General features: G+C 57.3%; 1 protein-coding gene across 3 annotated transcripts; it reads right to left on the reverse strand.

Annotated features, from left to right (window-relative positions):
- Positions 1-36: 36 nt before the first annotated feature.
- WASHC1 (WASH complex subunit 1) lies at positions 37-16,520 on the reverse strand. Of its 3 annotated transcripts, none has more exons than XM_035028490.1 (11): positions 16,481-16,520; positions 13,067-13,220; positions 4,091-4,202; positions 3,749-3,895; positions 3,446-3,582; positions 3,058-3,193; positions 2,646-2,847; positions 2,382-2,555; positions 1,481-1,639; positions 548-616; positions 37-392 (listed from the first exon to the last, which is right to left on the reverse strand). In XM_035028490.1, exons 2-11 carry the CDS (start codon positions 13,213-13,215, stop codon positions 253-255), a joined length of 1,425 nt encoding a protein of 474 aa, XP_034884381.1. In that variant the 5' UTR covers positions 13,216-13,220; positions 16,481-16,520; the 3' UTR covers positions 37-252. The 3 variants fall into 3 exon arrangements, with proteins under 3 accessions (XP_034884381.1, XP_034884380.1, XP_034884379.1); XM_035028489.1 differs by lacking the exon at positions 16,481-16,520 and adding an exon at positions 15,834-15,981; XM_035028488.1 differs by lacking the exon at positions 16,481-16,520 and adding an exon at positions 14,061-14,685.
- Positions 16,521-16,574: the final 54 nt, after the last annotated feature.

Raw genomic sequence — 16,574 nt, forward strand, 5'->3', positions numbered from 1 at the left:
AGGGTTCCTTAATTAAAAGTGGTTCTTGCATGATACTTTTGTATTGATTCATGTATTTATTTTAGTCTGTGGCTGGAGGAGAGCACAAGGGCTCCCCCCCCTCCCAGCCACTTGGCCTCAGAAGCTGGCCACCTCGCTCCTTGAAGAAGGTGCAGGCACAGGCCTGGGACAGTCCTCCACGATCCCCGCTGCTGCACGGGCAGCTTGTCCTGGCCGTATGCACGTCCCGGCGGGGAAGGAGGGGCTGAGCCCCTAGGATTCCCAGTCGTCCTCCTCCTCCTCTCCAGGTGGCTGCTGTGGCGGGGGCAGGGGTGGGATGGAGTCTGACATTCGGGCGAAGGCTCCTCCCGGCCCCTCACTGGCCCCTGTCGCAGGTCCTTTCCCAGAGATACCTGGGAGGGGGGGTGGAGGGTGAGGGGGGTTAGTTTGGGATACCAGTTCACCCAGCCGCTAGACACTTAAAAACAGGAAGGAAAAGGCAGAAGGCGCAGGATACAAAATACCCTGAGGCTCCCAGCCCAGGGAAGGCAGCCAGGCTGCTTCCTACCTTTACGCCTCATGACTAGCTTGTTAAAGAGATCTGACATCAGGTCCCCACCTTGGCTTGTGGCTCTCACTGTAGCAGGAAAAAGTCATGGGTCAGATGAGGGGACCAAGGACAAAATCTGCCCCTGGAGTAACCTCCTCAGGGTTTGGTCGTATTTCTCCTCTTTTTGCTCACTATCCACACCTGCCAGCCAGCGCCGCCCACCCCCCCCCCCCCCCCCACCCCTGCTGCCACCGCATCACGGCCAACTCTTGGAGCTGCCGGCCATCAGTGGGGCCAGCACTGGGGCACCATTAAACTGGCTGTGAGACAAAGCGGGGAGGTGGGAGGGGCCCCGTTGTATGGACGAGGAAACCAGCCCAGAGACGATGGGCAGTTTGCCTGAGGTCACAGCGCAAAGCTCGGAAACCTAGCTGGAACTCAACTTCGGGACTCCAGGGCACTGTGGCTTTGGGCCCAGGTGTTCTGTTCGTGCTGCATTTAGGATGCCCAGCACACCTAACCTGCAGCCTCGAGAGGCTTGGAGAAGCGGGACTGAGCTAACCCTTCAGGTCCGCAGTCTCTACAGCAGCTCAGGTCCCCACCCATGTCCTGGGACAGCTCCTGGCAGAATCTAAGAAGATGCTCTGTTATAGTTTGAGCGGGGTTGAGGCTCTGTCTCCAATATATTAGTTTAGAGAGGAAGGTTCTAAGCAGGCTACAAAACCGGGAAGGAACCCATAGCCCAAACAGGAAGGGTGGGAATGTTAGGGACGGCCACCCAGGACGGCCACCCTGCAGACAGCCTGGGGAAAGCATGGGGCAGGTGCGCTGGGTGCTGCCCCTCTGACCTTTAGGGTGGGCAGAGAGCACCCTGTTGGGAGTCCGGTGGAGGCTACAGAAGGTGGCCCTTTCCTTAGAGCCCCCCTCCCGGAGTGGGCTGAGGGTCCTTACCTTGTTCCTGCTCCTTCTGTTTCTTCTTCTCCAGCTTGCGCTCTTTGACGCTGCGGAGCTTGGCCTTGCCGATGCCCCCAGCCTGGCGGATGGACTCCAGCAGAGTGGCCCGGCCACTGGAGGGGTCCACCACTTCCTTGGGAGCTCCCTGGACTGTAGCTGGATGTGAGGGCAGGGTGTGAGGAAGAGGGCTGCTCAGGCAGGCCACGCTGCGGGACCGCCTTGCCCAGCCTGAGGTTCTGGGGGTCCAGAGGCTTCCCCTCAAGCCTGGCTGTGAGAACGGGCTCTTCCTCTTGAAAAAGGAAGCCAGTGGGTGAAGCCGAGCCCTGGGAGACCGTCCGCAGCCCGGATGCTGCCTGCATCTGCCTGAGCTCAGCAAGTCCTATGTCTAGGCACCCCAGGTCCCTCTCCAACGCCACCTGGGCCAGCGCAGAGGTGGGTCGTGGGAATCTGCTGCTGTGCAGACAGTGTCTGAACTTGACACATGAGCCAACATGGGGTTTTTGTGCTGCCTCTGGGTGCTGGAGATAGACCAGGAGATGTCCTGCTAAAACTGAAATCCTGCAATTTAAGGATATGGATATTTTGTTGCTGAAGCTTTCTACTATTTTCAGTAGCCGCCCTTTTCCCACTGGTGTAAGTGGGAATGGGGGACCACCGCTCCACCTGTCCACGTTCAGGCTCCCTCTGCCCTGGAGATGAGAATTCTGGGGGGGCTACAGTTTGAAAGCCACTATTTCATGAACCCAGTGGAACAAGATTTTGAAATTAGAACTTTTCTAGAATCTATGGTCACATAAACCTACAGGAAACCCTTCAGGGATCCAGAAATTAGAGGCACCCTCAAAGAGCACACGCCCCCTCACCCTGCCCCCTCCGTGAACCCTGGTGCTGCTCTTACCTAAAGGAGACACGCCACCACTGCTGTCGTCCTCCCTGGCACCTTGGCCCGGGGAGGCCACGGGCTGGGGTGGGGGTGGGGGTGGGGGAGCGCTGACCAGCACAGCTGGAGCTGGGGGAGGCGGAGGCGGCGGCGGTGGCGGGGGGGGTGCTGTTAGCACCCCATCTTCTGGGTCTGAAACAGAAGTGTGGGAAAGTGTGAGGCGCCTAGGAAAGCAAGTGGCCAAGTGAGAGAGTTCTTGCCCAACTCCTACTCTCAGCTCACCCGGCCGGAAAGTCTCGGCCACCTCTGTGTGGAAGGCGGGCAGCTCTGGAATGGTGCCAGGGGCGGAGGGGGCAATGCCGGGGCCCAGGTCAGCACTGTACATGAGGTCATCAGCGATGCCTGGCAGGTCGGGCAGGTAGGATGGCACGTCAATCTCAGGAACTTGGCCCAGGTCAGGCACATAGAAGTAGTTCTCTGGAACCTGCAGGATTAGGTGGGGGGCATGGGTGGGGGCTGAAGGGGGCTTGGGCCCTGCAGGTTGACCTTGGGGCAGTGAGCAGGACCTCGTGCATACCCATGTGCAGCAGGGTGGGAGCAGGGGCTCAACGGACCCGTCACCTAGAGGAGGACGCTGGCGGGCCACGCTGCTTGTCCGCTACAGCCGCCCCCCACAGGCACCATCTGGCTCTACCTGTTGCTCCAGCTGCCCCCTCTTGCTGATGGACAAAGGGGCATCGAACAGCTTCTCCTCCGTCTCCGCCCCCAGCGTCACGTGGGTCTTTGTTACAGCACCAGCCAGCGGGTCCAGGAAGACATACTTTTTGTACCTACAGAGGTGGGGTGGATGTTGGGCAGTCCATCTGCTCAAGGCCCATGGTCCTGACCCAGCTTTCCTACTTCATCAGGGCCACAGTTAGTCTGTACTGTGGACTCCGAGGCCTCACAAGGTCAATCAAGCTGCTCGGCTCCGGGTTGCGCAGCCTGCAGACTTCTGCACCAGAGTCTGATGCCCCCCGGGCTCCCACAGAGCCAGGCCAGGCCACCCAGCCGCCCTCCCAGGGCCCTGCCGTGTGCCGTACAGGTTCTCAGTGGTGTTGAACAACAGCAAGGAGCTGACGGAGCTGATGTTGCTGGGAAGACCCCCGAGCCCCTCCTCGGCCTCGTCCTCAGGCTCTGGCTTGGTGTTCACACACACGGGGAAGTATTTCAGCTTCTCCTGGCAGGGGCAGGGGTGGTAACACATGGATGGTGGGCTTCGGGGCCAGGCCAAAGTGACCACCCATCCCAATCCAAATCCTCTTAGGGGACAGAACCCTCAGTTCATCCCCGACACCCAGGGCCACCTCTGGTCACCCCCTGTTAAGTGTATGAGCCCATGAGACCTGTAGGGCCCACTCGTCCAGGGGGCGGTGCTTGCTCTGGATCCTGTGGCGGGGGCGTCTCTGCAGGCCAGGGTCCTGGGCACCCATGAAGATGGAGCCATACTCCTGTAGGCGCTCTGGCGCCGGGTACTTGGCACTGGAGAACACCTATGGACACACGGAGTCTGAGGTGCTCCAGAGAGTCTAGGGTCGGGGGAGGTGGTTTGAGCAGAAGGAAGGCTTGAGGTGTGGCTGGGCAAGGCGGGCAGGGACCTGGGCAACGTCAGGAGCATGAAGAGGTAATAGGGATGGGATTTCTGGGACTGCCTGCCAGCCACGGGGACTCAGGGCCACACGGTCTACCTTGATTGCCTTCTTGCTGCCCTTGATCTTCTCAATCTTGGCCTGGGCCAAGGAGACCCTCTCTCCAATGGCCTGTAGCTGCTTCCGGCTGAGCTCTACTCGCTGAGAGATCCTGCCATGGGAAAAAAAACAAACACGGGCTGAGGGCTGCTCCCCAAGCCCCTGCAGTCTCCTGCAACCCTGCTTCTATCTGCAAACTTGCAAAGCCAAGGGCTTCGGCAAGAGCCTTTAAAATACAGTGTTACCTGCTTGTCATGACTGACCTTGAACTGTCCAGGTGACCTCTGCAGGGTCTCTAACCCGAAGGGTCTAGAAATGAGCTCTACCAAGTTCTTGGAGCTCTGGGTAGGAATGGGCAATCACCCTGGCTCCAAGGTGGTACCTGGATGTGCCACCTGTCGGGGACAGGGCCCCTGCCTCCAGGAGTTTACAGCCTCAAGCAGGGGCAAGCAGAGAGAAAATCGTCATGACTCCTGTACCTACGCGCCTACTTTCAGATGAGGAGACTGGAGCTCCCAAGGAGGAGGGTCGGGCAAAGCTGGGTCTAAATCAAGTCCCAGACCCAATCACGGGGAACTGCCCTGACACATAATAAATGGCTCACAGTGCAAATCCAAAGTCCTCACCATGGTTCTGGTGGCTGTGGTCAGAGCACTTGCTCGGGGTGCAGCAGGCCCCAGTGACACCAGTGTCCTGCTCTTCCCCGAACATGCCAAATGTATTACCATGTGACCTCTGCCTCAAATGGAGTGCCATCCCTGCAGACAGCCACGGGGCTGGCTGCGTCACGGGGTACGCTCCTCACTGAAGCCTTCCCGCCCACCAACTCTAAACATGCACCTGTCACTTTCCGACCCCCTTCCATACAGAGCCACTTGACATGCATCTATTGCCTATCTGTGCTCTGAGGGGGTGAGGGTTTGGCTTTGTTCCCACTGTTTTCCCAGCGCCAGCACCTGGAGAGGCTCCCTGAATGGCTAACACCCACGTGCCCTAAACGTAAATGCGCAGGAGCCTCACGCTGTCCCACATTACTGAGCAACGGCAAGGGCCTTCTCCCTGCAGAGTTGACTGGCTAAACAGGGGTCAGGGCATCCTCCTCCCGAACGCTCCCCCTCCTGCAAGAACACCAGCCCCTGCCCACGGCTGCCACGCTTCACATTCAGAGAGGGCGCATGTCGGCACTCACCTGGCAGGAGGGAGCACGCAACTGAGAAAGAGGCAGAGCCGCGATCGCAAGTTTATGGGGAAAAGGCAGAGGCCGCAGTGGATGGCAGAGGGGCCCCATGGTCTCTGCGGTCAGAGACGATGCACCCAGGGAATGCCAGGACTTCCTTAAAGGTTGAACGGCCAATCTTTCTAAATCAAACTCCACCAACTCTAGAGGATTCTGGTCCCCCAGAGAACCCGCCAGATCAGCCAATTTCACAGCCCAGGGGTCTTGGTTCCCTGCAGTCTCCCTGCTTACTCCTGGCTCCTTATGTGCAGGGGGCTCAGTGAGGTGGGGGGCTGAGGTACAAGCAGGTACCCAAAGCAGCTCAGTCTTCCTGGCAGACTGCGCTGAGTGGGTGGCAAAGGAGAGAGAGAACAGAGGGCCGAGTTTCCTTCCAGTGAGAGAACGTAGAACCAGACTTGCATGAGCTCCATCTCTTCTGGCAGGAAGAAAGGTCTCCATGTGCTGAGAAAGGGTACTCACGCGCAAGCTACCTCCTCCAGCTCCCAGCCCGACTACATTCTGCCTCCGGGGTGCGGAAGCCACCTCAGTGGTTATGACGACTTGGCCTGAAGTCAACGTGGAGAGTGGGAGGGACAGCAGAACTAGAGAGGGACAAAGGCTATTCTGTTCCGGTTCTTCCATCAAGGAGAGAAGGACTGATTTCTCTTAAGTTGCAAACATAAAGCTTAACCATAAACTCTGGCGAAGTTCCAGAATGGATTATTAAATCGAGGGTCTGTAAGCACTTTGAAGAGAAAGAGGCAGATCCCAGGGGCCAGCATTGTTCTAAAATCACAGCATTTCTTTTTTTGACAGGCTCATTAGACTGGTATATCAGGGGAAAACCTTAAACACAGTGCACCTTCAGTCAGCAAGGATTCTGACAGCTTCTCACAAAATCCTGTGGACAAGATGGAGCTATGGGGGTTGGAGGAGAGCACCATTTAGGAAAAATCAGAGCCAGATGAGCAACAGCACCCGAAGGGCACCGCTGAAGAACGGACTGATTTCAGCCTTGCACAAAGGTCTCTGGCAGGGCCCCATTCAGTCCATGAAACCCTGGGTTAGTAAACTGGGGATATCGAACGGAGGAGGGTCAAAACGGTCTGCATGGGGAATCAAGACTCAAATAATCTTGAGGGGGGAAGGATGGACTGCAATCAACAAGATGAAATTGACAAGGGATGAAGTCCAGCATTTAGGTGTAAAAAGTCCAGTGCACAAACACAGAAGGAGGGCTAGCAAGGCCTGAGGTTTTGGTTAACTAGAGCTCAGTGTGAGCTAAAAGTGTGTTAAGCAGCTTGAGAAGGAAATGGGATTTGGGGGCACACAGCTCCTTGTCCCTCCTCCCTTCTTTCAGTAAACAGGGGACATCCACTCTCTTGGGGGCACTAGAGAGAAAACAGACCCCAGCTTAATGAGCTAATCTGTGCTGGGCACCAACCTCTCCACAGCTGCATCCCCTTTAAACTGGATCCACATTTTAAGAGGACTCTGAATTCCTTCTAGACTAACTATAAGGTCTGTCTTCATTGCTGTGTCTCTAGCACGTGGGACTGTGCCTGACATGTAACAAATACTGGCTGAATGTAAAGTGACAAGTTCAAGAACGTCCAAAGGAGGGTGATGAGGATGGTGAGGAGGGAGCCACTCATGTCCTACAAAGACGACTGAAGGGTGTTCTGGCTACAGCGGAGGTGACTTAGACAACATGGTAATTCCCTCCATATGTCAAAACCAACACAGTGCTGGCAGGTGGAAAAGCGATTGCTACTTATTCTGTCGCCCCAGCAGGCGGCATGAGGACCAGTGCGTGGAGTTACAAGGAAGTAGACCTTGGCTCTGCACAAGGAGAACTGTCTGGTAAACTTTCTTTCTAGGAGAGCTTTGCAAATCAGATTCCAGCGGGATGAGCACCTGTCAGGAATGCTCCAAGGGAGGCTGCTGTGGGGGGCAGGGGAAAGAAGACAGGGTTTCCAGGGTTATCCAAGAGCCCACCAGTCAAGTAACGGCCTGCTTGTTGACAAAGCCCCCAGGCAGTCCAGTGTCCCACAGGTGGGAGCCGCGGTGCCGAGAGCGCAGAGCACGGGTGAAAGGACAGGCAGTGGCAGTGCCAAAGGCGGCATCAGGAAGGACCGGCAGGCCACACGCGGCTGGGACAGAGCGCCACGGCCGACCAGCAGTGTCCTCCACGCGGGTGGGGGAACAGCGGCAAGAGGGCGATCTGTCTGTCGTTCCTCACCTACGGCCCCTGGCTTGGTGGTCTGCTTCAAGGCAGGTCAGTTTCCAAGCTTACCACTGAAGCCAAGTCCCCAAAACCCGTTTGCCCAGACCCCAGGGCCGCCTCTGTGGGCGTCAGGAATGGAACTGGCTCAGTCTGCTCAGAGCCTCCGACGGAGATGAATCAGGGAGCACACATCCCCCAGGATGTTAAGTGACTAGTGTGCCCCACAAACCTGGCTCTAACATCTACTTAGCAGAAGTGTGACCTTGAGCAAGTCACTGAACTGGCCTATGCCTCGGGCCTCTTCAGCTGCGACACAGGGATGGGGCTTCTATACCATGGAATTACTGTAAAGGTTAGAATGAGCAACTGTGTGCCCAGTGTTCCCGTACTAGCAGATGGGTCCTCAGTACTATTACTACCCACAAGGTTGGGGGGGATGAGGGGCTCCAGGCGCTCAGAGGAAAGCAACAAGAGGCGGGGCTGAGCAGACACGGGGGAGGACGGTCCAGGCCGAGGAGGCAGGCACTTCACAGGGAACACCATGGAGGCAGAGGACAGGGCTACAGGAAGCGGCTCCTGCGGGGGAGGCCCTCCCCCAAGCCCCACAGGGACCACTGCGTGGGCTCTGGGGGCCCCACCTCCCATGCTGACCCCCCCACTCCCTCACAGCCACAGCCGCCCTGCAATCAGCACCCCTGCACGCCTTCCCACCTGCCCACAGAGGCTGCTGGGGAGGAGGGAACACCAGCCTCTCCTTGGCCTTGCGGAGCCTGAACCTGCCCGGGCCTTCCCTCCTCCGCTCCCGCTGCTGAGGAATGCTGTGCTAATCATGCAGCCAGCTGACCGAGCGCTTCCTAACCTTGGGAGTCACCAGGTGCCAATCGGTGGCGGAGGGAGAAGGGGGGGAGGGGAGGCAGCGGGAGAGGATGGGAAGGCGGGGGAGGGAAACGAGGAAAAGGGAGGAAGGAGGGGTTGGAAAGACAAAGGAGAGGAAGGGGAAAAGCTTGGCAGAGAAAAGGAATCCTTCCCCAGGCGGCGGCTTCCCCGCCACATGAGGGATGACGGGAAAGGCAAGTGACGGCACCCCAACTTCCACACACGGAAGCTGTCCAGCTCCTCTTCCCTCTGCCCCTCCAGGCCCCTCTGCCTCGGCATCTAAGTCATGTGAAGCAGGTGATGTCTCTGGGCGGCTATTTTGGGGCCTGGCTTCTCCCAGGTGAGGGAAGGGCGGATGGCCCGGCAGGGAGAGGCGCGGTTCCAGGAGAGCCTGAGAGGCACTTGTCATTCTCTTCAGGCTCCCGGAGGCTCCCGCTGCGGCAGAGCAGGAGGAAGAAGACCAGCTCAGAATGCTAATTTGCCATGAGCTCCCCTACCTGCCGAACTGGGCACAGGAGCCCCCGGGCTGAGGGGCTTGGGCCTGAAATGAGAGAGCGGTGGGGAGGAGACAGATACCCACCGGTCTCTTCTTTACAAGAGGTTTTCAAGCTGGTGGAATAAGTTTGAGGGGGAAGATTCCAAGCCGGGGTCACTCCCCCCCCCAAAAGCCCATGAAAAACGAAAAGCCCACGGGTGTGTGGGTTGCTGCAGGATGGGGGGGCGGTGGTGGGAGCAGCAGGCGAATAAGGCTGGGTCTAGGCCAGCACCACCCTCACTAGCCCTAACCCCTCCCTTTCCTTCATCCTGTTCCCAATCTGTCATCATGTCCTGTCATTATTCCCTCTGAAATGTCTCGTATCCAGCCCTCCCTGCCTGCCGCCCCCCTGGACTGCAGCCTCACCCCTTCCATGCCTTGGCTGCAGCAACAGTTCTCAGTGCGTCCCGGGAAGCCCCTGCTTCCCCTCCCGGCCACTCTGTGATGGCTGCCGGCTCAGCCTTCCCTCAGCCCTCCTGTCGCACCCTTCCCTGCTGCAGAGCCTCCCGTGGCTCCCTACAAGGCCCAAATCAAGCGCAAAGCCCTGTCCTGTTAAGGGGAAGCCCTCACGGGCCCTAAGTTACTTACCCTAACTGCTCACTCGCCCCACCATCTGTCCCCCTCCCTCTGCCCTGGCACATTCCCAGAGCACTGCAGAGCACAGAGAGAAGCCCGGGGCCAGCTCCCAAGGGCGCATGTTCAGAGGGGGAAGCAAGGCCCGCGGACACAGACAAAGGTGACTCTTCACACCCTGTGGTGCCGTGCAGGAGCTGGATGTATGGGGCAAGCAGCAGCGTCTACACTCCCAGGACGAGACGTGCCCGTTCAGGCCAGCCTCCCCTGGGGAGCCTGGGAGACACCAGGCTCCCATTCAGGCCCCTGAGCCTTTGGCACCCGTTTCTAGAGCCCACCAGAGGCCCTGCACACCCACATTCCTAGCCCTGCCTGACCACGACCTATCCCTCCTACGGCCTGGTCCATGCCCCTCTCCTTCAGGAGGCCTCCCTTGACCATGTGTGGTAGGCAGGCAGGTTTCCTCTCTAGCATCCACTTCTTCCTTACTCAAGTAAGGGCCCTCCTTTCCTTTGGGGAACCCGCTGCTCCCACAGGCTCAGTCCCTGCACTTCAGGTGGGGCTAAAGCCAGGGCTCAGGAGTAATGCACGTTAGGGGGTCTAAGCCCATCAGTGTGTCATGCCCTCTGCCCCTGCAATGGGCTCTGGGATAGACACGAGAACCCAGCCGGGCCAATGGGCCTTCTGAGGAGAGGCTGACACAGAGGGTGTCCCTCTTTCCTACTAGACCTGAATGCGAGTGCAGGAGCTCCAGCCCTGCTGGAGAGCAAGGCCTTTCTGGGAATGGGGCCGACGGAGAAGCAGCGAGCTGGATGGAATGGAAGAAGAATCAGGTCTTGACGACACCAGTTAAGCCCTGCCAACTCCAAATCCTGCTCTACTGATTGGTTACTGTTTGCCTAAACTGGTTTGGGGAGTTCCGGTTCCTACTTACTGTCTCTTTTCTGGATTCCTAGAAGCCGACACAGTTCATGCTACACGATGAAGAATCCATCTAGACTTAGTGTTTCCTCCATTCTAGACTATAAGATCCTTGAGGACAGGAAACAGGTTGCACACATCATCAGGACCCCTCAGGGTCCAGCAGGCTTGGCACATGGTGGGAGGTCAGTGGAGTGACCAGGCACTGGGCTCCTGAGAGGCACCCTAAGCCCCCTGGCCCATGCCTAGCTGCTCGGAGGGCCCATCACTCACCGCTTTCCCCCAAGAGGTAGATTTCCTGCCCTCTTTTCATTCCATCCCCAGGCACAGGGACATGTCACTGTCTACAGGCGCCAAATACCAGGAATGGAAAGGAAAGTACGCTAAAACTCCAGTGCTCCCTTAGACAAAGGCAAGCATACGATCACAGTCCTGGTGAGAAAACGGATTGTTTCTTGCCTCCATTTCAGTCACTGGGCATGGGGAGTCTATCATCTGGGACTGATGGTTCTTAAAGGCCTGGGTCCTCTTGCTAAGGTGTTTCTTGGGCATATTTAGCACAAATACAAGCACGGAAAGGGCACATAACACTCTCCGTACTACTGATAGCAAGTTCATGGGGGGCCACGACGGGCAGCAGAGGATCGGGGCTGACAGCAGTGGGTGAAAAGCGGGAGTGTTTCCTGAATGCCTACTAGCTGCCAGGTGCTTTACTTCCTTCCCAAGTTTCAATTTACTCAATCTTCAGCACAATCCTATGAGGAAGGTAGCATCGTTAACACCATTTGATAGACGGGAACACTGAGGCTTAGCGAGATTAAGTAACCTGCTCGAGTTCACAGGGCAAGCCAGTGGGGAAGCCAGACTGGAGGCCCCGCAGGCTGCTCCCACGCCAACCCCCTTCACCACTTGGGGGCATGGCCCCCTGCTTACATTTATAGTCTGGGTAGGCTTGGGCAGGGAGGGGAGTCAGTGGGCACGTCAGAGGCTGAAGAGTAAGACGGTCTGGTGTTTATACCAAGTCTAACCGAAGACAGTGAACCCATTTTCTGCTCTCACTGGGGAAGGCTTCCGGGAGGAGGCCGGCTTCCCGGTGGTGAAGGGGAGGTTTCCCGGCGAAGTAGCTGGGGTTTCTTGGTCTGGGGAGGGGGTGACTTGGACCACGGGAGGACCCCAATCAGACGACTTCACACGGGGTGGGATAAAAGGGCCCTGTGAGAAGGCATGGGGTGGGCCCCAGGAAGGAGATCTGAGCCCCATCTCAGGCTTCTTAACAGCCAGAGAAAGACAAAGACCTGTATGCAGGACAAAACCTTGGGACCTTTGCAAGGAAACAGCAAACACCATTAACTCATGTTAAATAACCACCGAGTGAAAATCATTATGGCCCCAGGGTTGTGCCAGATGAGCACTGGAAATTCTCCCACTCAAAACCGTCATCACCCCTAGGGCCCTGCCTACCTCGCCGGCCTCGTGACCCCCTCAACCCCTCACTCCTTGCTCCGGCCACACTGGCTTCCATTCAGGTCCCTTCCACCTCAGGGCTTTAGCTCACGCCCTTCTTTCTTCCTGGAACAGTCTTCTTCTCACAATAACTCCGATTCCCCCTTCAATTTCCCCAGACATGTTTTCCTCACATACGCCTTCCCCGATACCCCCCCTCCCAGACCAACTCCTGTAACACCTTATCTCCCCTTCACAGACAGACAGTGGTAATTCCAGAGTCTGGAGCCACAGTACCTGGGCGTGGGCCCCGGCTCTGCCACTCGGGCAAATCGCTTCGCCGTGCCTCAGTTTCCTTATCTACAGAATGGAGAAAACAGCACCTTCTCATAAAGTTGTTCTGAGGGTTAAATGAGTTAACACACTCAGATCCACGGTAGCACACGGTTCATGCTGCATGACTATCAGTTTTTACGAAACTATTATAAATAGGTCTTAATCACAATTGTAATGAAAGAACTAATCATGCCTGTGGTTAATCAGAGTCCGTGTCTCCTGCCAGAGTCCAGGCTTCCCCCACTCTCCACAGCAGAGTGTTCCCGAGAAACCTCCGGTAAGCTAAAATGACGTGAAGTGAAGAAGCAATGATCAGTTCATAAAAGTGAGAATCCGCTTCGGATTTCTTCCAGTTAGTGAACCCAGGTACGAATGTCTGGTCTTTCATCAAAGAAAAGTGGCAGAACGTGAACTTTCTGATTGTGGGGGAAAGCTGTATACTCTCCAGTTAGGACAGGGACACGGCCTTACTCCTTGCTATAACTAAAGACAGCAGCATGATGCCTTGCACACAAGTGTTAAATAAATATTCAGGATACGAGTGATATGCAGGATGAGTGAGGACATAGGCACCCCACCCCCCACACCCCCGTGGGAGAAGGGCAGGAGTTGGGAGAGGAGCACTACCTCTGGGGCCTGTGGATCCACAGGGAACCGGGGGGACTAAGTGGGACAGTAAGCAGTGAGCTCCGATGAGCACTTATGAGAAAGAGCTTCTACGATGGCCTCCTACCTTGGGCCCCCTGGGCACAGGGAAGCCAGCCGAATCACCAAGGTCAGCAAAAGGGCCACAGGGTGCACGCTGACTGCCCAGCCCCTAATCAGGTGCGGGTGGGTGGCAGCACCCACCTGCTAAAGATGTCTCCAGAGACCTTCTGTAGGTACTGCAGGGCGTCCGCCACCTGCTGGATGGCCTCCTCTCGCCGTAGGTCTGGCTGGATGAGGGGCACTGCATAGGTCTGCCCCGCCAACGAGTGCTGGGTCCTCGTGGGAGTCATGGTGCCTGTGGGTGGGAACCAGAGCGTGAGGGGCCAGGTGCCAGAAGAGAGCCCCGCCCCCCACCCCAACTGTCTGCCACAGGCCCCGCCAGTGGAGGCGGGGAGTGGAGGACAGAGCAGTGGGTGGGAGGCCAGGCGCTCCCAGGAGCTGGCACTCTGTTGATGCTCGTGGAGTCAATGAGGGAGGGAAAGCGGTAGCAACAACAGAGACTGAAGAGAAGTGGTCAGAGAAGGTGCTTGCTGCTCGGCTAGGTACCCTTTCCATACATGATCTCATTTCAACCTCCCAAGCCTGGCCGAACAAGAAGGAAACCCTGGCTGCGGTTAAAAAGAGGCTGTAAGCAGAGGGATGGATTTGGGGGGCGGGGGGAGGGGGGAACGCCTGTGTCAACTGCCAAATGATACCCAGGTCTAGAGAAGCACAGGAAATGTGGGCTCCTGGGTTCTTCTCACTTTGACCCCAAGGAACTCAGGACCTATTCCTGAGACAGGATAGGTAGTGGCTGGTGACTCGGCATATGCCAGTGTCTGGGCTCTGCTCTCCCAGGCTATGGCTAAGGGGGGCCAGGAGGAAGGAGGGGCATGTGGGGGTGGGGGCCAAGAAGGGAAAACACTCCTTCCAATTGCAAGATGAGGGCAGAGTCTATTTATACTGGGCTTAGTTCACTCGGCTCCCTGGTGCCACTGAAGCAGCAGTCACGCCGCAGACAGCACTGATTGGATTGGCAAGAGACGTACCAGGCAGAATATTAAGGCACCGGGCCCCTAGAAATAGGCCTAATCACAGCCCCTCAATAGAAGACGGTGAGCAAGACATTAGTCAGACCTGGCACTGCGCTACAGACCTTCTTCGGCACCACGGTGGGGCCCCTGAGTGCAACAGAGTTGGAGGTGGGGCAGGGTAAATGCAGCAGGGAGGGCTGACGAGGCTTCACGCGGGCTTCGAGAACGGTGTGACTTTGGGTAAGTCGCCTGCCTTCTCTGAATCTCTGATTCTTCCCATTTCCCATTCTGCAGACTGAGAATGACACCACTCTCTAAGATGCGGTTATTCCCAACGCAGCACACCATCTTCTCCAAGCCGGAACTTACTCCTTTGCTCCCTCTGCTGGCTTCCCCAGCCCTTCCTTCTACCCTGGCCTCCTACCCGTCCAACACTGGGACTCCTCAAGATCTGAAATGACCAGTCGGCTCTTCCATTTCTTCTCGGGCAGCGATATCCTCAGCTTCCCAGACCCGAAGCTGCCTCGAATCCTCATCAGGGCCGGGGAGTTACTCCTCTCCTCCCCACTTCTCTTCCCTCCTATCAAATGGCCAAAGTGGGGCCAGCTGACGCCGAACCCAGGAACTCAACCCTCTGAGACCACCGCACTCCTTTCAAGAAGCCCCCCCATTTATATTCATATTGATGCAAACTTGCTGGCCTCTCTAACTTAATTCTGTACCTCAGTTTTCCCATCTGTAAGCTCAGGACAGGGTAAAAGGTAGAAGATACTCTCTGTGCACACCTTGAGATGCATTCCTTGTAAGTTACCCCAACTGCGTGTGTATGTGCACAGAAGGGGGTCGTACAGGAACAAATCTCAACAAGGAAGTAGCCGGTCCATTCAAGAATTAAGAGACTGAGTACAGCTAGTTAGTGGTTTACTTCTCCCTTAAAAAAAATTTTTTTTTTTAAAGATTTTATTTATTTGACAGAGGAAGACACAGTGAGAGAAGGAACACAAGCAGGGGGAGTGGGAGAGGGAGAAGCAGGCTCCCCGCCGAGCAGGGAGCCCAATGCGGGGCTCGATCCCAGGACCCCGGGATCATGACCTGAGCCGAAGGCAGACGCTTAACGGCTGAGCCACCCAGGCCCCCCCTGGTTTACTCCTTCTGTATCCAAACATCTATGGATCAACTATTAAATGCCAGCCAGGATCATAACAAAGATGAATTGGACACTATGCTCGACACAGAGACTGCCTCAAAAACAACAGGACATGATAAGTGCTCCAATTCAGCCACAATACAGTGCTAGGGAAGAAGCACCGGCGAAGGAGTGATTGATCCCTCCAGAGGTTAAGGGAGTCAGCAAAAGCCTCTCAGCAGAAATCGCATCTCCCTATGGGGAGAGCATTGGGGAGAGCATTCCAGGTAGAAGGACTTGAACAAAGGTGTGTAGGGAACAGCAAGTGGTCTTGAGTGCTAAGGGTATAACTATCCTTGGGCCATTAGCAGGAAAAAATAAAGCAGCCAGATTGTGATAAACACTGCGAACCGCCGCAAGAAGTTTGCTCTGAAGCCCTTAGGCCCCATCTGTCCGATATGGTAGCCTCTGGCTGCATGTGGCCTGCCCGAGTGGAGGTGTAGTGTAAGTACAAAACGTACACCGCATTTCAGAGACTTAGTAGGAAAAAAAATGTAGAATATCCCGTTAAAATGTTTATATTGATTACAGGCTGAAATGACCATATTTTAGATACACAGGGTTAAAGAAAATCTATTACTAAATCGATTTCACCTGTTTCTTTTTACTTGGAAATGTGGGGCTCACATCATATTTCTCTTTGCTGCCACTACCTTACAGAATCTAGTAAAAACCATGGCCCCATCCAGAAAATGAACAGGCACCACACCCGCCTGCCAGGGCTGTTTATAATCTCGGAAGTGCATGCAATCCTTCCGGCAAACCACGCAGCGCCCAGGGTCGTCAGCCCAGGTTAACAGCAACGGCGTGGGCAGGCAGGAAGCAGGCGCGGAGAAAGCCGTGAGCGAGAGGTCAACCAAGAGGGGCCGGGGAGGGAAGGGGTCCGAGGGTTCAGTTGCGCCCGCCTGCAGGGCCCAGAGCGGGCAAAGGCACGTGAGGGTCACGGGACCCGGCGGGCCGCGAAAGGGAGGGAGGGCTGGAGCCCGGGGCCCGAGTCCCGCGGGCCGGCAGGGCCCTCCCGGCGCCCCGGCCCCGGCCCCGGCCTCACGCCGCCGGGCACAGCGGCTCCGGGGCGCAGGCGAGCCGGGAGGGGCCCGTCAGACTGGGGGCAGAGGCGCGGCGCCGCTTCCGGCGGGCGGCGCGCGGGGCGGCGGGGCGGATGGAAGCCCGGGCGCAGGCCTGTGCGGACGCTCCCGCGGAGGAAGGGGCGCGGCGGCTCCGGGCCTCGCCGTCCGGCTCCCACCGCCAGGCCCGGCCTCCGGAGCCCCTCCCTCCCCGCCTCTCCGCGTCCCGCCCCTCCACGTCCCCGCGCCGGGCCCCGCGCCCTCCCCGACCCGCCCGCCGCCCGCTCCTCACCTGCGCGCCGCCCGCAGCCCGCCGCCCGCCGCTCCGGCCGCCGCGCTTCCGCTGCGCCCGCTCCGCCGGGTCCTGGCGCCGCCGCCTCGCCGCC

This window comes from Mirounga leonina, unplaced genomic scaffold (assembly GCF_011800145.1).
Source record: "Mirounga leonina isolate KUSES-001 unplaced genomic scaffold, KU_Mleo_1.0 Mir_201, whole genome shotgun sequence".
NCBI lineage: Eukaryota > Metazoa > Chordata > Mammalia > Carnivora > Phocidae > Mirounga > Mirounga leonina.